Here is a 21,581-nt window from a genome sequence, read left to right as displayed (position 1 = left end):
AGATAATAGTCAATATTTGCAAATTCAAAACCCCAAAGAAATCAGTGTATTGAGTTGTAATTGGTTGAAGCCAATGAACGTCAACTTTACTGTTGCAGAATCAGGCTTTTTTTGTAAAATTAAAAAATATGTACTGGCTATGTGTATTTTGTAATAGTTTTTTGTTTCCTTTTGGATCTGGTTTTGTGAGGTTTTGTATCCTTAACCTGAGACACATGCAACATGACTTGGACCAGTCGCCTAATGCCAGACTGCTCCCTCACTTTGATTGGGTACACGGGTGGCCCAGGCGTCTTAGGTGCCACTATTCGCTGCATCACTTCAGGACTCTGACATTCAAGATATAAGTGCATTAGTGTTCAGATAGGTGTTAAACTCACTCACTCACTCACTCACTCACCCACCCACCCACCCAACCTCACTCACTCACTCACTCACTCACTCACTCACTCACTCACTCACTCACTCAAGTCCTACTAGCGCTACAAGTGCCACTAGTCCTACCAGCCCTACCAGTGCCACTAGTGCCACAAGTCCAACCAGCGCTACCAGTGCCACGAGTGCAACTAGTGCCACCAGCGCCACCAGTCCTACCAGCGCCACAAGTGCCACCAGCACAACAAGCCCAACTAGTGCGACTAGCCCCAACTCACTCACTCACTCACTCACTCACTCACTCACTCACTCAAGTCCTACTAGCGCTACAAGTGCCACTAGTCCTACCAGCCCTACCAGTGCCACTAGTGCCACAAGTCCAACCAGCGCTACCAGTGCCACGAGTGCAACTAGTGCCACCAGCGCCACCAGTCCTACCAGCGCCACAAGTGCCACCAGCGCAACAAGCCCAACTAGTGCGACTAGCCCCAACTCACTCACTCACTCACTCACTCACTCACTCACTCACTCACTCACTCACTGTCCTAAGGTTGGAGCTAAACCTTAAGACTTTCCATTGAAAAAATAGGAGTGTTTCATATTTCATTGATGAAAGGGGAGGACTGACAAATTATATATACCAAGACATTAAATTAACAACCATCCCATAACATCTTAACAGCCAACCTATGATATCTCAACAACCAACCTATATTCCAAATTTTGGATGGAAACTATTCTTCATTTCATGGTGCATGGTTATAAAAATTCATTTAAGTCCATCCAAGTCGATTTGCAAAATGAAACAATATGTTAACCCGAAAATCTATGCGTAAAAGAAGTAAGTGTGAAACAAACAACCAACAAATGGTATACAATCAACAATTGTATTACAAAATTATCTAGGTTTACAAATCAGTACAAATTACTGCACAGCAATTACAACGGCAGTACACAATAGAGTGGTAGTACAATATTCAATGGCAGATTAGATTGTGAGAGCAGGGGAATGACAATTACTTTAATAATAATCACCTCGCCTTAACAGTGGTCAAGCTGCCGAGATAGGCCTAGGCTGAACATCAGGGTGAAAAGTGATCCTAACACAAAAACTGGTCTTGATGTAATGTCAGATGAAATGTGAGAGGAGAAACGACCGCCCCACAATTATTGCTGTGGAAGCTGACTGAAAGAATTAGTGGGTGACTTACATGTGTAAATGTCAGGAAATATTTGCAGATTATCAGGCGTGTATTGATTAACATTTGGTTCTATGGAAAGTCGAGGGTTCGGGTGGTCAGGCTCGCTGACTTGATTGATGCATGTCATCGTGTCCAAATTCTGTGGATCGATGCTCATGATGTCAATTACTGGATTGTCTGGTCCAGACTTGTTTATTTTCAGACTGCCATCATATAGCTGGAGTATTGCTGAGTGCCTTGTTAAATAACAGAACAAACAAACAAACAAACAAACCTAAAGTTACATTTAAAAAAGAAGATACAATTGACCCTCACCACTCCTCGTTAATTATGACTGTTTTTTTTTTTCTGTTTAACGCCAAACAGCAATATTCCCATTGAATGAAGGTGGCCTGTCGATAATCAAGTTTGGATCCAGTGATTGATATGATTTAAATAATGATATTATTTTTATATCGCTGGAAAATATCACTGTGGAAGATGACTTCATCATAATAACGTTTGTTGAGAAAAACTAAAAAGTCTAGTGATGTGGCGACATTTCTGACACCACAATAAAGTGATGTCCTGCAGGAACTCTACTTAGCTGTGAGGTAATCCACGGAAACTTTGGGCCTTGAAACATTTGTGGGACCTGTAACTTGAAAACTACTGCATGGATTTTCTTTCAAATTCAGGGAACAGTGTCCATACTAATAAAAGTGATTCAGTGCAAAGTTTAATTTTGATATGTTATTTTCTGAAAAAGTATCATTTTTTTCATGTTTTGAACTTAGAATTTATTTTAGCTCAACATTTGTGAGACCTGTAACTTGAAAACTGCAATTGGGGGAACAGTTTCTGTACCAGTTGGAGATGTGATGTGCAAAGTTTGAATACAATAACTGGATTTTTCTCAGAATATACATGTATTGCTTTTTTCATGTTTTGAACTTAGAAATATGTTTTATAACCTCGAACTACAATGATGCAATGCACCAGTGTATCGTTGAATCATGCCATCACTATGTTAAGAGAAACCGACTCAAACATTTACCGTATTCGCCAAAATAAGCATCCCGCTCTAATAAGCGCCCACAGCGATATTTGCTAATATATTCAATAGTGAACAATCCCCATTAGCACCCCTTCTGATTGATCAATGTGCACAAGACTTATTTATTCATGTATTATACACACTTGTGTGTTTTAACTTATATGCACCCTTAATTTTGGGCAATTAAATTCTGGAAAAATATATATGTCGTGCATAATACGCACAGACTTTTCTTTTGTATCATTTCAGGCTGCCAGCATAAACAACGAAATTTACAATCTTTCATCTCTGTTTTTTTTTCACCAAAATTTTATTCTAATAAGAGCCACCTATTTCTAATTTTGAGAGCTACCTGGGCTTTTATTACGTTGAATACGGTAGGCATCAATATATCTCCAAAATCAAAATTGTTCATTAGGTGATTTTGGAGTTAAGGGTTGGGGTTATTGGAGAGCCCTGCTCACTTTGTGTCTTGTTTGAATTCTTTTAGAATTTAATTTAATACTTAAAACCTTTTTCCCTTTTATAGTCCTGTTAAATAAAAATCATTTTGCAAAATCGAAAAAACCCCTCAATTTTAAGTGAACAAGTACATTATCACAGTGCTTAAAAATAACTGTGACAGGATCAGTTGTAGGGTGGACAGGAGAAACAAGAACTATGTTTATCTGTGCAAGGATGTTCCCAGTGGTCTGGTTGCCCATGGCAACGTCATTTCTGGTGGTACATGCAATACATTTTAGCTATAGTGAGGAATCTGAAGCTTTAGAGAAATGAGACAGCGCTCAACCCTATTCACACTTCAACATTCCTCCTCTGTAGCTAACACACGACTTTTTACCCTGAAAGCTCTTCAGAAATCATATTTCCTCATGAACTGCATTTTACACAATGTCAAAATAAACTTGGATGCCCAAAACTTTACACAATGAAACTCTAGAGGTTGGAGAAGCGCCAGCGCGCCTTGGCGATTTGAAATATTTTATACATATGTTGCAAGGAATCTCTCGGCTTACCAGACCAACCTGCAATAGCCAGTTTGGGGATATCTGAAGATTCCGTGTCATCGGGAGCGATTCCGCTAAGTGTCATGTTTGGACCCAGCTGCAGAAGTTTATTTTACACTCTTCCTATTCGTATGTTGGGAGGAAGTTATTACATGGAGTGTCTGAGAGCTGTGTATGTATACATGTATATAGGTCAATGGGTCGCGGGGTCCAGAAGTGGCACCGAGGTTTACCGTATTTCCTCTTTTAGACGCCAAGCCTCTAATAGACGCCGGCCTCCAATAGACGCTGGGTCAATTGTTCAGTGCAAAAAATAGAAGCCGGGCCTCTAATAGACGCCAAGTCGATCAATTGATACAATTAATGATCCCTTTTTGGGACCTAAATTACATGATGAGGACACAAAATATTTCCATTTCGTGACGATTCGGGACATTCGTGGTCATAGTGAAATGGGGGTATTAATAGAAGCCGTGCCTCCAAAAGACGCCGGGTCAAAGGCTTTTCCGAAATAAATAGAAGCCTGGGCGTCAAATAGAGGAAATACGGTACCTGAAAACTGTATACTGGAGCAGGGCTCTGGGTAATTGTTTGAGTTGCCGAGTATTTACTCACATGTTATCATTCATTTTGGGTATTCGTAGTTTTCTTTGAGCATTTAATGTATATTTATACTTCCATTTTACCAGTCTTTTGGACCGCCTCCGTGGTCTAGTGGTAGAGCGTCTGCCCGGAGAGCGGAAGGTCCAGGGTTCGATCCCCGGCCGCGTCATACCAAAAGACGTTAAAAGATGGTCCTTGTTGTTACCCTGTCTGGCGCTCGGCATTAAGGGGCTAAAACAAGGACTGGTCGGCTCGGAGTCAGTATACTGTGTCTGAGTGGGGTATTCATGTTAAACTGCGGCATGGTATCTCAGTGGGCTAGCACTATATATCGGCATCAGTCCGGACTAGTACAAGCAGCCACACAAACACACAACTACATGCTATATAAGTGCAATAATCTTGGACGCGACGTTAAAACCAATTTCACCTCACCTCACCTCACCAATCTTTTGTATTTTGTAAACCGATTTGTAGAAACATTCTACTTCTGGGTTGTGCAGGTATCTTCTAATTATCATATAGTCGCGTGCTGCCTCCAGTGTCGTATGTCATCTGTCTTGTTGGGTTTTAAGATTAAATTTCAAACAAGACAGTCAGGTACATGACCCATAAGTCTTGCCTGCCAGTCTTCAAAGTTACCTGCCCGCATTCAGACATGAATATTAAACAATCGCGAAAAATAAGAGACAAATCACATCTTGATTCGGTTGAAATTATGATAAAACTAAACACACAAGTAGTCTTAAATCTATCTACCAGGCAGTTGGGCAGGTGGAAGAAAATTTCAGACAGCCCAACAGAAAAGTTACCAGTCACGGGCAGGCAGGCAGGCAGGCGGGCGGGCGGGCGGGCAGGCAGGCAGGCAGGTAGCTATTTCGGACACTGTATGCCACATAAACTTTTCACAGGGGTACATATAATTAAGCAAGTCTCAACATTAGTTGGATTATAGTGATTTGGTTTGTGTATTTAAGTAGGGCTGTCTATAAAGATCGATAAACAAAATTATCGTTGATGTGAAGAAATATCGATCATCGATATGAAAATTATATCATCAATAAAGTCTTACATAAACCGTTGTGATGAAATAACGTTTGACCTGTTAAGATCCAGGGTAGAATAGGTCTTCAGCAACCCATGCTTGCGACTTAATGCTTGTCGTAAGAGGCGACTTACGGGACCGGGTGGTCAGACTCGCAGACTTGGTTCACACGTCGTTGTATCCTAATTGCGTGGATCGATGCTCGTGATGTCAATCACTGGATTGTTGGTCCACACTCAATTATTTACAGACTGCCGTCATATAGCTGGAATATTGCTAAGTGCGGCGTCAAACAACAAACAAACAAACAAACAAAATATTAACTGGCTGAAGGTTTGTTTGTTTGTTTGTTTGTTGTCAGGCAGGAGGATGTCTAGAAACATAGTGTGATTTGTTTGTGAAGTTAAAAAATCAACAGTTTAATTATTTGTGAAACATTTTGAGAATTTTCTTTTCAGAAACTATAAAGTATAGGCATGTAGGAAGCTCTGAGATTATGACGCATAACAAGGAAACTCAGATTTGTTAGTGCTGGTAAAATGAAATGTTTACTCTTTTTTTGTTGAGAATGCTAACATTTTAAACTTTGAAAATCTTAAAGATCTTATATGAAGCTACAGAAACCAAAAGAATTGAAACCTTTTGAAGATGTGTAGGACTATCATGGGATTAGGTTAGATTTGTTCATGGTTTCGGTAATAAAAAAAAAAAAAATTCTGTTAATAATGTTGAAAAAAGTTATAAGATACGCAGGTCAAGAAAAATGCCTGCACCAAATATTGATCTCTGTGCAGGTCGAGATAAATCCTGCCTCGAATATCAACCTCTAAGCAAGTCTAGATGATTTCCTACACCGAATATCGGCCTCTAAGCACATCAAAATAAATCCCTGCACCGAATCGGCCTCTAAGCAAGTCTAGATCTAGATCTACTCTAGATGAAATATTGACCTCTACGCAGGTCTAGATCAATCCTGCACGGAATATTGGCCTCTAAGCAAGTCTAGATATATCCCTACACAGAATATTGGCCTCTAAATGTCTAGATAAAACCATGCACCGAATATCGACTTCTAAGCAAGTCTAAATAAATTCCTGCACAGCAATATTGAACTCTAAGCAAGTCCAGGTAAATTCCTGCACTGAATATTGGCCTGTAAGCAAGTCTAGATCAATCTCTGCTTTAGGCATTTTCTACACAGTTCGTGACATATGAAAACAAACATGTGGCATGACTCCATCACATCTAGTATGCTGACAGGTAACCACAATGTATAAAGTCTGTCGGCTGGAGGGACCATTACATCTTCTCATATTTTTCACACTTTCCTTCTAAGAATCTTTAGAGAGGAGCAGGTTAAAGATCTCTGCAAGCTCAGCCGACAATGACAGGGGTTGTGGCGTGACCATTATGTTGTCCTTGATTGACTCGGTGGTTGTCATTGAAAACTGAATCAATCGCCAATCTTCACCCCCTTGTCAATATAACCCCAGATCATCAACGTACTTTTTGACACCTTCCTTAAGAATACGAGCAGTAAGTCCTTTCATTGCCGCTGCGGCGGCGCATTATTCTATAGCACGCTTCCATATCATATGAGGGACGGTCATGATTTTGTCCACGTTAGTCCCCCATATATTTCCCCGGGTCAGTCCTCAACTGAAGAAGTGTCTGCTTATGAGAACAGCCGATTTTGTTTGACAAAGCTCAGTGGCTGGTTTCTCATTTCATTGGGGTATTCATCGAGCTCCCTGCACTGGTCTGAAGTGTGGAGCTCAAGGGAGAGAAGAGATTTGGGGTTTTGTTTGAAATGTTTGCCGAGTAAATTCATCACGTTGTCGAGACATCATTGAAATGAGTATAAGTAACGCTTCTCCCACATGGGCAGAGACGACTTAGATCACCATGTTGTTGCGAGGCCCTGTTAGGGTGGGGGAGTTGCGCTGCTCTACACACTTGGGTGGCTGGGACAGTGTTAGACATCACGCCCTGGTGCTGTTGAGAGAAAGACCTCACTGTACATGAACGTCTTCCCACTGGGGTGTGTGTGTGTGCTAGGGTGTTTCTGATACTACTGTTACTACAGCTGTTTCTGATGCTACTGTTACTACAGCTGTTTCTGATACTACTGTTACAACAGCTGTTTCTGTCTGATGCTACTGTTACTACAGCTGTTTCTGATACTACCGTTACTACAGCTGTTTTTGATGCTACTGTTACTACAGCTGTTTTTGATGCTACTCTTACTACAGCTGTTTCTGATGCTACTGTTACTACAGCTGTTTTTGATGCTACTGTTACTACAGCTGTTTCTGATGCTACTGTTACTACAGCTGTTTCTGATACTACCGTTACTACAGCTGTTTCTGATGCTACTGTTACTACAGCTGTTTTTGATGCTACTGTTACTACAGCTGTTTTTGATGCTACTGTTACTACAGCTGTTTCTGTCTGATGCTACTGTTACTACAGCTGTTTCTGATGCTACTGTTACTACAGCTGTTTCTGATGCTACCGTTACAACAACTGTTTCTGATGCTTCTGTCACGACAACTGTTTCTGATGCTACTGTCACTACAACTGTTTCTGATGCTACTGTCACTACAACTGTTTCTGATGCTACTGTCACTACAACTGTTTCTGATGCTACTGTCACTACAACTGTTTCTGATGCTACTGTTACTACAGCTTTTTCTGATGTTACTACAGTACTATTACAGTTATGGCAACCCAGACTATTATTACTATTATGACTTCTAGTCTATTTATTTTTGCCTAGACTACTGGACTATTTAGTTATTTTATTTATTTATTTTGTTTCCTTATTTATTCATCTCAGCAGGTACAGCATATATATATACATGTCATGTCCATAAATTGTGGTACATGGTACTCAAGAAGTGTACATCTTTTCACGCATTTAAATTCTTGCCTATCAAGTCAACGTACTGTATCAGTGTGTATTACAGATTGTTTTTTAAAGCTCTCAACGCTACTGTCGAACCAGTTCGACAGAGTGTGTCACTAGCCATGTTGGTATTGTCGAACCAGTTCGACAGGTGAATAGCATAAGGACACCCACAAACAAAACTCACCATATCTATTTACCAAGAGGGCTTTGCGTTACATTTAAATTACGTATGACATGCATAAATGCTCAGCTTGCTCAATGTCAAAACTTTCAGTAGTGTATTTACCTAAAAAAGAAAATATCTCGAGTTTAAAAAGTTTCGGCCAAACTTCTCGGCACACAACTACCAGAAATGGCCATTGTTGACTTTTGGCACTTCATGTTGAGCGGCAGGCAGTCCGATATTTTCTCTATAATGTTATCATTTTTCTCTTTCGATCATAATTTTTTGTTTGCTGACAAAAGGAAAACACTCAATTTCCTTAATTTCTAAAAATTAGCAACTTTCAATGCAATCAATTATGAACAAAAACAATCTGAATCGTAACATCATCGATTGGATGGAACTTGTACGATCATGGCAACGGGGGTAAACAAACAACTCAACATGCATAGTGATCAAGAAAGACTATTACAATAATTTTGTAACATCTAACTCAATTTTCTAGAATTATTGACAAGCTTGTATAAATCTGTGTAAAAAAAATCTCATTTTTATAGAGTTTGCAAATGATTTCGTTTGATAAACTTTAGGACACATTGACAAGCCGACAAACGTCAGTGATACGTTTGGGCGTGGCTTAACTAAGGATTTGTTTAGTTGAACAAAGTCAACAAACACTGCAAATAATGACAAATATTGGATGATAGGCAAAATCTGAACTGATATACATTCTAGGTAAACCATTCAATAGCAAAATAATGCAGTTTACGAAAAATAATGAAATAGATGCAATTTTAGCTATCATTTCTGAAACAGGAAGCATGTACCGCATGACACATGGAAGCAAAATATGCTTTCATCCAAAATATTACGAAATAGATACAAATTCAAAAGAAAATACATAGTTTACTATTTTTCTACAACTGTTTACTATTTATTGATCTGGATAGCAGTCTTCACGCCTGTTTGTTTCATATTTATTCCTGATTGCCGCCGGTGCGTAACATCAAATTTGTAAGTCTAAATCCGGAACCGTCAAGGATTCCACGCTCGATGATTTGAAAATTATTTTCTGAAAACGACGGCAGCAGAGAGCGATATAACATATTGATATGCCATAATAATAACAACAGAATATTGTTATTGGTCTGTCATTGCAAGAAGGACCATTTAGAATATTAAGGATTGTTTTTAAAACGTTTACTCCCCCCTCCTCCCCAATCTTCAGAACGGATGAAAGTAGGTACACACTTTGACTGGATGAATGTTGGGTCTATGTGATTTTAAACCCCAAACAATATTGTACCAAAAGTACTTGGTGATTTTGTACCCAAGAAAACTAAACTAACTCTGTTTGATCATATTTATTTTTTCATGTTTATTGCAAACAATGAGCTTAACATTATGGTAAAACATTTCATCAAGTTCATAATATGACTAACCTAAATGTACGTGGTCCTCGAGTGTAGTCAGTCCACATTGGCACAACTCAAATTGACTGATTGTGATAGGAATGTAATAAATTCTTGTCACTGGAGAGGAGGCCAGTAAATTGGTAAACCGTAAGTTAATTGTAGATCTAGTGTTTTGACAGAAAAGTGATAATAAATTAACTTTTTCATACAAAAAGCAATGAGTAAGTTTGAAACTACAAAACTGTAATACAAAATTATTCTGGGCAGAGAAGCACATACCTGTTTGGGTACAAACTCTCAAGACATTTTACATACAAAAAGCACATTTCAAATGGATTTCGTAGAACAATGGAATAACAAAAAATTCTAATCAGTGGAATTCCATTTCACATTTTAAAACAAGTATTTGTTTATGTAATCAAGCTCAGGTAGAAGGCTCATGTTTTGTCCTAAAAGTAGAATTTTTTGGGGAAAAATATAGACACCTCAGAAATAAGGGCTTTTAAAGTTATAATTCTATCTAACTTGTCAGTTTGACGTTGGTCCATCAAAGAAAAACCCTTATGAAATTTAAAAAATAATAATTTATGACACTAAAAATTTCAAGCACTATATAAACCTAAAGATTATTCAAGGAAGGACAAATGTGTTTGTTTTTTATTGCAAATACTTTTGTTTTTGTCATTTCTTGTTTCATGATGGCAAGGTACTTTTTATACACACCAACTGAGGAACTTGTGACACACCAGCTGATGAAGTTGGATACTGTGATTGCATATACAAGGGAAAAACAGGTTTGCAGCAGTGCATGTATGCGAAAATTAACCACATAAGGTGACATAAAATCAGGGGATGTGGGTGACAGGACAAAATACATCTGACAAAGGTCATCATGTATACAGGGACATTTCTTTTCATTCCACCCAGAAGGCTGAGACACAAAGAACATCAGGACCTATACTGACTTTATATTCAGAAACCCATCAAAATGATCAAGGATGTCAGATCCTAAGCTGGTGGTAATCTGCATTTATTTTGAATTTTTACCATCTCGCAGTTATTATACCCCTGACCTAAAAGGTCGGGGGTATATAGTTATACCAAGGTCCCGTCCATCCGTCTGTCCGAAAACTTTGTCCACGCGATTTCTCTTAAACTATTCAGTGGATTCATCTCAAACTTAGTACATATAATCTGTGTCATATGGAGGGGTGCAGTCAAAAGAAAATTATTTTTTTTATTAATTTTCCATTTTTTTAATGAATTTTTCAAACCCTAACCCTATCCTAGCTATTTAATTTGAAACTACTGACACACTAGGCGGCTCGGGGGTATTAGTGAGCCACGCTCACTTTTGCTCTTGTTTACCAATAAAAAACATCGAATTTATACCCAGTTAAAATTAAGATATCGGAGATCTGATAATTGAAATCAATTTGCACAAATTTAACGATTTAAAAAGATTCCTAACATGAAGCGTAAACCACCTTCAATAACCCTGTATAATGAAGCACCGACTGTTTGAAATCACCCACCCTCTTTAGAGCGCCTTATGCTAGATTAATCCAGCAGGCAGGGGTAAGAAGTGTGAAAACAATTCAGCAGGCTAAAGGTTAAACAAAGTGTGGAAGGAAGACTAAAAAAGTGGGTTGTTATGTTTGCCTTGGAATCCAAACAAAACATTTTCTCTGTTCAAATCAATGGTTCCTTCCATAACAGATTTTATCCAAATGTACAGTTTCTCCCAAATATTTCACAATCATACAACATATGGATTATAGTTTCAGGTTGATTTGTACAGAAAGTACACATAGGAGAATCAACATATCCAATTGTATATAAATATTTGTTAGTTGTAAGAATGTAGTGAATAATCTTAAACTGAAACCATCTAATATCCTCACTTTGAGTGCATCTTTTTGCCATCAATATATGCTCTGGCCAATTCGTTCCACAAAATGTCTTATTTAGTATATGTTCCCATTTTTCAATGCCATGAAATTTAACGAACTCCTGTGCTGATAAAGGCTTGTAAAATTCTTTACTACCTGTATTTTGGTTTAGAAGATGTGATATATTGAGTAGCATGGTTGGTTGAGGAGATATGGAATTGAAAACATTGTAATCCTTTGCCTTACAAAGTTGTTTGACTGCATTTACAACTCCATAATATTCTATATAATTTGTTTCAATTCCATACATATGCACAAAAGCATCAAATACATAAATTTTACCTTTGTCATCCACTAAATCCCCAATGAAGGCTACACCTCTGCTTGACCAATGTTTAGAAAAAATTGGACTATTTCCTATTTGTATTCTACTATCAAACCATATAGATTGTCTCATAATATCTTTACCAGTTTACGTTTTCTTTTTGGACAAGTATGGCTACTAAACTATTACTGTTATGGTGACTATGCTACTATTACTGTTATTGCTACTAGACAATCACTGTCATGGCTATAACTAGACTACTACTGTTATGGCTACTATGCTACTATTACTGTTATTTTAAACTAGACAATCACTGTCATAGCTACTAGTCTATTACTGTTATTGCTACTAGACAATCACTGTCATGGCTATAACTAGACTACTACTGTTATGGCTACTATGCTACTATTACTGTTATTGCTACTAGGCAATCACTGCCATGGCTACTAGACTACTGCTATGGCTACCATGCTACTATTACTGTTATGGCTACTAGACTATTACTGTCATAGCTACTAGACTATTACTGTTATGGCTTCTCCACAACTACGATGTCTACTACTGCCACTGGTTTTACAACAACTACTACTACTTCTACTACTACTACTATTTTTAGTACTGCTGCTACTGCTACAGCTACTGATACTACTACTACTTCTACTTCTACTACTTACTACCACCACCACTACTACTACTTGTGCTGCTACATACATACACCGAAGGGTTCATTGGTTTACAGTGCTACAGTCTCCCATGCAGGAGTACATGCCTGGGGTTTACCAGTACTGGCAAGTCACAGGATACATTCCAGAGATGCTACAGTCTCCTATGCAGGAGTACATGCCTGGGGTTTACCAGTACTGGCAAGTCACAGGATACATTCCAGAGATGCTACAGTCCCCTATGCAGGAGTACATGCCTGGGGTGTACCAGTACTTGCAAGTCACAGGATACATTCCAGAGGTGCTACAGTCTCCCATGCAGGAGTACATGCCTTGGGTTTACCAGTACTGGCAAGTCACAGGATACATTCCAGAGATGCTACAGTCTCCTATGCAGGAGTACATGCCTGGGGTTTACCAGTACTGGCAAGTCACAGGATACATTCCAGAGATGCTACAGTCTCCTATGCAGGAGTACATGCCTGGGGTTTACCAGTACTGGCAAGTCACAGGATACATTCCAGAGATGCTACAGTCTCCTATGCAGGAGTACATGCCTGGGGTTTACCAGTACTTGCAAGTCACAGGATACATTCCAGAGATGCTACAGTCTCCTATGCAGGAGTACATGCCTGGGGTTTACCAGTACTGGCAAGTCACAGGATACATTCCAGAGATGCTACAGTCTCCTATGCAGGAGTACATGCCTGGGGTGTACCAGTACTGGCAAGTCACAGGATACATTCCAGAGGTGCTACAGTCCCCCATGCAGGAGTACATGCCTTGGGTGTACCAGTACTGGCAAGTCACAGGATACATTCCAGAGATGCTACAGTCTCCCATGCAGGAGTACATGCCTGGGGTGTACCAGTACTGGCAAGTCACAGGATACATTCCAGAGATGCTACAGTCTCCTATGCAGGAGTACATGCCTTGGGTGTACCAGTACTTGCAAGTCACAGGATACATTCCAGAGATGCTACAGTCTCCTATGCAGGAGTACATGCCTTGGGTGTACCAGTACTTGCAAGTAACAGGATACATTCCAGAGGTGCTACAGTCTCCTATGCAGGAGTACATGCCTGGGGTTTACCAGTACTGGCAAGTCACAGGATACATTCCAGAGATGCTACAGTCCCCTATGCAGGAGTACATGCCTGGGGTTTACCAGTACTGGCAAGTCACAGGATACATTCCAGAGATGCTACAGTCTCCCATGCAGGAGTACATGCCTGGGGTTTACCAGTACTTGCAAGTCACAGGATACATTCCAGAGGTGCTACAGTCCCCTATGCAGGAGTACATGCCTGGGGTTTACCAGTACTGGCAAGTCACAGGATACATTCCAGAGATGCTACAGTCTCCTATGCAGGAGTACATGCCTGGGGTTTACCAGTACTGGCAAGTCACAGGATACATTCCAGAGATGCTACAGTCTCCTATGCAGGAGTACATGCCTGGGGTGTACCAGTACTTGCAAGTCACAGGATACATTCCAGAGGTGCTACAGTCTCCCATGCAGGAGTACATGCCTTGGGTTTACCAGTACTGGCAAGTCACAGGATACATTCCAGAGGTGCTACAGTCCCCTATGCAGGAGTACATGCCTGGGGTTTACCAGTACTGGCAAGTCACAGGATACATTCCAGAGATGCTACAGTCTCCTATGCAGGAGTACATGCCTGGGGTTTACCAGTACTGGCAAGTCACAGGATACATTCCAGAGATGCTACAGTCTCCTATGCAGGAGTACATGCCTTGGGTGTACCAGTACTTGCAAGTCACAGGATACATTCCAGAGGTGCTACAGTCTCCCATGCAGGAGTACATGCCTGGGGTTTACCAGTACTGGCAAGTCACAGGATACATTCCAGAGATGCTACAGTCTCCCATGCAGGAGTACATGCCTGGGGTGTACCAGTACTTGCAAGTCACAGGATACATTCCATAGGTGCTACAGTCTCCCATGCAGGAGTACATGCCTTGGGTGTACCAGTACTTGCAAGTCACAGGATACATTCCATAGGTGCTACAGTCTCCCATGCAGGAGTACATGCCTGGGGTTTACCAGTACTGGCAAGTCACAGGATACATTCCAGAGATGCTACAGTCTCCCATGCAGGAGTACATGCCTTGGGTGTACCAGTACTTGCAAGTCACAGGATACATTCCAGAGATGCTACAGTCTCCCATGCAGGAGTACATGCCTTGGGTGTACCAGTACTGGCAAGTCACAGGATACATTCCAGAGATGCTACAGTCTCCTATGCAGGAGTACATGCCTTGGGTGTACCAGTACTTGCAAGTCACAGGATACATTCCAGAGGTGCCCTTGTTCTGATCCCTGATCTATCAGCAGTGTGCCTGTGTCTTGGATTTCACGGAAGTGGTAGAAGGCCACGGCCTACATCACACAAACTGATACCCCGTGATGGGACTGGAACACTGTCAACACGGCATCAAGCCTATCATCTTCCTCACCAATATACATGATATATGTACAACTCGGGGGGTGGGGTAGGGGGGGAACCGGTGAAACTTTCACGATTGACCAATGGTTGAAACAAGTTTTGTTTGTTTTGTTTTTAATGCCGCACTTAGCAATATTCCAGCTATATGACGGCGGTCTGTAAATAATCAAGTCTGGACCAGACCATCCAGTGATAAATCGCAATTGGGATCGATGACATGCATCAACCAAGTCAGCGAGCCTGACCACCCGATCCCGTTAGTCGCCTTTTACGACAAGCATTGTCGCTTTTTATGGCAAGCATGGGTTGCTGAAGACCTATTCTACCCCGGATCTTCACGGGGGGAGACAAGCATGGGTTGCTGAAGACCTATTCTACCCCGGATCTTCACAGGTCTGGTTGAAACAAGTATGGGTTATTGATTTACTTATATGAGAAGAAAAAAGTAATCCTTTTGAACATTTCTTCTAAGGGTACTTTTACTTAACTGGCAATAAAAATCGACATAAAAGTAGTATCTTGCTTCAACATGTCTACTGCTAGACTAGAAAATAAATTCCACAGTCATGGCACAGGACTAGTCTACTGCTAAAAGCTCAGGAAACGTTCTGTGAGCATTTGGCCTAAAAATATCCTTTCTTGAAATCAGAATTTGGATGCTTTACCCATGATATATCAACTAGAACTGGAAAGTAATCACAGATTTTATGATTGATTCCTTGGTCGAAATCTGAAACCAACCGAATGAAAGCACCCGTGTATGCTACAAATATTTAACATTGTGTGAGCGAGTGAGTGAGTGAGTGAGTGAAGGTTATTTATCCTGTAGTCTGTACTATCCAGGGTTAGAAACTAACAGTTTTTTTCCACTAGTCCTTATAATGATAACATATAGCAAAACCCTTAAAATGGGCCAATTTCTACTAGTCCTTAGGATACCTTTACAATTGGGCAGTTTGGTAAGGACTAGTGCCAACCAGTGACTGACAGCATGAGCATTGATCCACACCACTCAGGGTACGATGACATTGTACTTTGTTTGTTTGTTTGCTGTTTAATACCACACTCAACAGTATTCCAGCTATATGGTGGTGGTCTGTATATAATCGAATCTGACCCAGACAATTCAGTGATTGACATCATGAGCATTGATCTACGCAGTTGGGATCGATGACATAAGGGATGTTGGCACAAGCTTGTAAAGGTGATTCGGGGAAATAGACCCAGCAAGCCTGACCATCAATACCCATTAGTCGATTGTTTTGGCAAGCATGGGCTGCTGAACACCTAATCTGACCCGGATCTTCAAGGGTTGAACATTATGCTACAAACATGAGGTACTAGTGACCACAAAGTCAATGTTGTTTGAGGCTTGGTTGGTCCGTAGAGAATATCACCCAAGTGAATTTTGATATCAAATATATTAACATGAGTCAATAACAGTTTTTTCTCTGAGGCTTCAAGATGTCAATAGACATGAGTGTAAGATTCTACTCATCCAATATCATTTTTCCAACATTTTCAGTCTGTAAACAGTAATAACCTGTGTCTTGTGTGTAACAAGCACAGCTAACCAGCTTCAGTTCTGAGGGAGTGAGTGAGTGAGTTTGGTTTAACGCCGCTTTCAACAGTATTCCAGTTATATCACGGCGTGTCAGCTTAATGTGGGAGGAAAGTCCGAAGTGATGCAGGTCTCAGACGTTTACACTTCGGTGAAACCCACGAGCACAGGTATGGTGCTGACAAACCTAGAAACATAATCGGGGCGAACCGGGATTCGAACCCACAATCATAGGTTTCTGGTGTGCCCAAGGGACGCAACTCTGCACAGCGAATCACTGCACCTTAGACGACTGGGCCACCCGTGCCCCCAGTTGCAGAGAGATCAGTGATATTGCTGAGTGTGGCGTTAAACAACAAACAAACAAACAAAACACAAACAATAAATTGACCTTTAATCCTTGACTTATAGTTTGAAATCTGTCAACCTCTACTGGACCCTGGCAATGCCCAAATACCGAGCATGTCCTGTTATTGTAGTATTAGCAAGTACTGGTGCAGTATCGACGTCTCAAGGCCCCAGCTTAAATAACCCCAACACTGCTTCTCGGTACAAGGACAAACTTGCCATCCATTGTCGCATGTAATAGACTTCTCTTGCCCACCTCCGCCAAGGTCAGAGGTCGCCCCACATACAAATTACAGCAGTGTGAAGAATAGTGCCAGGCGGATTAACAAGGTAGTGAAGAGGCTCAGTTGTGCACCTGTTCACCAGGGCTCCGGAATTCATGGGTATCACTTTCCAGTGTTTTATCAGAACTAACATGATCAATTTCAGGTTACATACTGGCATTAAGTTTCTTTAGCTGATGTGCCATATATGCTTGTCATCCCGGGTTGGAGATATCTTGGTTCACATGATGACTTTGTTTAGGACTGTGTAATAGTTTATGGTCAGATGTTTTGCTCCATATCCGTTTGTTAGTTGTGGTATTGTGTTGTTTACAGATATGCAGGAGTCAAGGTCAACACAAAACATTCTCGATTTATAAAAACCTATAGTGTTGAGAAAAAGGTCAGTGTTAGAACTAAGAGCCTGAATATTTTTTTTAACAAAAAAACATCTTGAAACAATGTATTTTTGCTGGCTGACATTTTAGTGTTGAGAAGAAGGCCAGTGTTAGAAATTGTCACGAGTCCAAGAGTCCTTGCGGCCCCCTCCGTGGTCTAGTGGTAGAGTGTCCGCCAAGAGACCGGAATGTTCGGGGGTTCGATCCCCGGCCGCTTCATACCAAAAGACGTAAAGAGATGGTACTTATTGTTACACTGTCTGGTGCGCGGCATTAAGGGTCTAAAACAAGGACTGGGCAGCTTGGAGTCAGTATATTGTGTCTGAGTGGGGTGTTCATGTTAAACTGCGGCATGGTATCTCAGACACCTCAGACACCACAATCACACACACACACACACACACACACACACACACACACACACCACACATACACCACACACACACCACACACACACACCACACATACACCACACACACACCACACCACACACATACACCACACACACACCACACATACACCACACCACACATACACCATACAGCACACACACACCACACCACACACACACCACACCACACACACACACCATACACCACACACACACCACACATACACCACACCACACACACACACACACCATACAGCACACACACACCACACCACACACACACCATACACCACACACACACCACACATACACCACACCACACACACACCATACAGCACACACACACCACACCACACACACACCACACACACACACACCACACACCACACACACACACACCACACACACAAACCACACACACACACCACACACACACCACACCACACACAAACCACACACACACCACACACAAACCACACACACACCACACACACAAACCACACACACACAACACACACACACCATACACCACACACACACACACACACCATACACACACCACACATACACCACACATACACCACACCACACACACACACACACACCACACACACACCACACACAAACCACACACACACCACACACACAAACCACACACACACACCATACACCACACACACACACACACCATACACACACCACACACACACCACACACACACACACCACACACACACACACCATACAACACCACACACACAAACCACACACACACACCACACATACACCACACCACACACACACACCATACACCACACACACACCACACACACACCACAAACACACCACACATACACCACACCACACACACACCACACACACACCATACCACACCACACACACACCACACATACACCACACCACACCACACACACACACACACCACACACACACCATACCACACCACACACACACACACACACAAACCACACACACACCACACACACAAACCACACACACACCACACACACACACCACACATACACCACACACACACCACACCACACACACACACCATACACCACACACACACCACACACACACCACACATACACCACACACACACACACACACCACACACACCATACACCACACACACACCACACACACACCACACACACACCACACACACACACACACACACCACACACCATACACCACACATACACCACACCCACACACACACACACACACCACAAACACACCACACATACACCACACCACACACACACACACACACCACACACACACCATACCACACCACACACACACCACACACACACCACACATACACCACACATACACCACACCACACACACACACACACCACACACACACCATACCACACCACACACACACCACACACACAAACCACACACACACCACACACACAAACCACACACACACCACACACACACACCACACATACACCACACACACACCACACCACACACACACACCATACACCACACACACACCACACACACACCACACACACACCACACATACACCACACACACACACACACACCACACACACACACACACACACACACACCATACACCACACACACACCACACACACACACCACACACACACACACACACACCATACACCACACACACACCACACATACACCACACCCACACACACACACACACCACACACACACCATACACCACACACACAAACCACACACACCACACACACACACCACACACACACACACACACCATACATCACACACACACCACACACACACCACACATACACCACACACACACCACACACACACACCAAACACACACACCACAGACACCATACACCACAGACACACACACACCACACACACCATACACCACAGACACACACACACCACACAGACACACACACACCACACAGACACACACACACATACACATACACACAGAGGTGTTAGTTTTGATTTCTAGACAGAGGTTGAGAATATTACCGTTTAGTATCACCAGTTGAACTTCTACTTCTATCTAATGCGATTATGTAAAACTAAGTATAAAAACCTCTACCTAGTAGTTCTGTCTTCAGGAAATACAAGCTGCAGAGCCATAACATAAGCTACAAAACGACAAAATTGGGTAGGTTTGCTATCATTTGTTGAAGTTTGGTTTGAATATCGGTCTTTGAGCAAGTCTAGATACAATCCTGGTCTGATACATTCTAACCTAAGTGACATGGATGTGCGTTCTGATAATTAAGAAATGATTCATCAAGGTTGTGTCTATATATTTTGGACTCAATGCTAAAGGTTCAAACTTTAAGATATATACTGCAGAATGACATGACAGAATAACTCTACTGTATGGTAGTATGAAAGAATCGGTTGGTCCTTAATTTTGGTAGTGTAGTTTGTTTACACATTTGAGCTTGGCCCACCAAAAACTGAGGATACAACTAATTCTATGACCTGTGTACAGTGTTGCCTATTATGAGGATAGAGTTACAAAAACACCCATCATTCAGTACAGCCTTGGACCCGTGAAGATTCCGGGGTGGTATAGGTCTTCAGCAACCCATGCTTGCCATAAAAGGCGACTATGCTTGTCGTAAAAGGCTACTAACAGGATCGGGTGGTCAGGCTTGCTGACTTGGTTGATGCATGTCATCAATCCCAATTGTGTGTATTGATGCTCATGATATCAATCACTGGATTGTCTGGTCCAGACTCGATTATTTACAGACCGCCGTCATATAGCAGGAATATTGCTGAGTGCGGCGTTAAACAACAAAACAACCAACCAACCAGTACAGCCTTGGAGCAAGGCTAGCCTCCCTCATCCATGGATTCATCCCGAGTAGGAATGTAGTTGTCAGGTAAACACTATCATGGAGGTCACATGAATCTGACCAGAGCAGGCCAGCTGTAACCTAATACTTGACCAGCCCATAAGGTGAAAGGTCATGACCTTCTGACCCAAAGAGGATCTCTTCCCTCTACAGAATAAAGAGATAAACATGGGTATCGGGCATTACCACTGTAGCCTAGGGATGCTTTACGACTGTGGAGGGAGAGTGTTTAGAGTGGGTCAGTGTTATGCACTGATAATTTGGGTTTTATTGTCTATTTGTTGCCAGCACCTTTAAGTGGATGTGATTCTTGGGATGAAGCTGTTACAATCATTTGTGGATAGCACTAAGATTGCCGACCCTTGAAGATCACGGGTAGAATAGATCTTCAGCAACCCATGCTTGCCGTATAAGGCGACTATGCTTGTTGTAAGAGGCGACTAACGGGATCGGGTGGTCAGGCTCGCTGACTTGGTTGGTGCATGTCATCGTATCCCAATTGCGTGGATCGATGTTCATGATGGAAAATTTTTATCCAGGGTCCCAAGGACAGTGTCCGAAATACAATGTAACTGCTTGCCCGCCTGCTCGTGACTAGAAACTTTTCTGTCGGACTGTCTGAAATTTTCCT

The 21,581-nt window shown here is 41.7% G+C and overlaps 2 protein-coding genes across 2 annotated transcripts in view; both read left to right on the top strand.

Moving 5' to 3' along the window:
- The window catches only part of LOC124122871 (cell adhesion molecule-related/down-regulated by oncogenes-like), a 346,871-nt gene that overhangs the window by 17,994 nt on the left and 307,296 nt on the right, over window positions 1–21,581 (top strand). The window lies entirely within an intron of this gene.
- Window positions 12,728–14,587, top strand: LOC125377263. The gene has a single exon (XM_048390145.1). It carries the CDS (start codon window positions 12,728–12,730, stop codon window positions 14,585–14,587), a length of 1,860 nt encoding a protein of 619 aa, XP_048246102.1.

Source organism: Haliotis rufescens, unplaced genomic scaffold (genome assembly GCF_023055435.1).
Source record: "Haliotis rufescens isolate VD_foot unplaced genomic scaffold, xgHalRufe1.0.p SCAF_84, whole genome shotgun sequence".
NCBI classification, from domain to species: Eukaryota; Metazoa; Mollusca; class Gastropoda; order Lepetellida; family Haliotidae; genus Haliotis; species Haliotis rufescens.
This window is presented reverse-complemented; position numbering and strand designations above follow the sequence as displayed.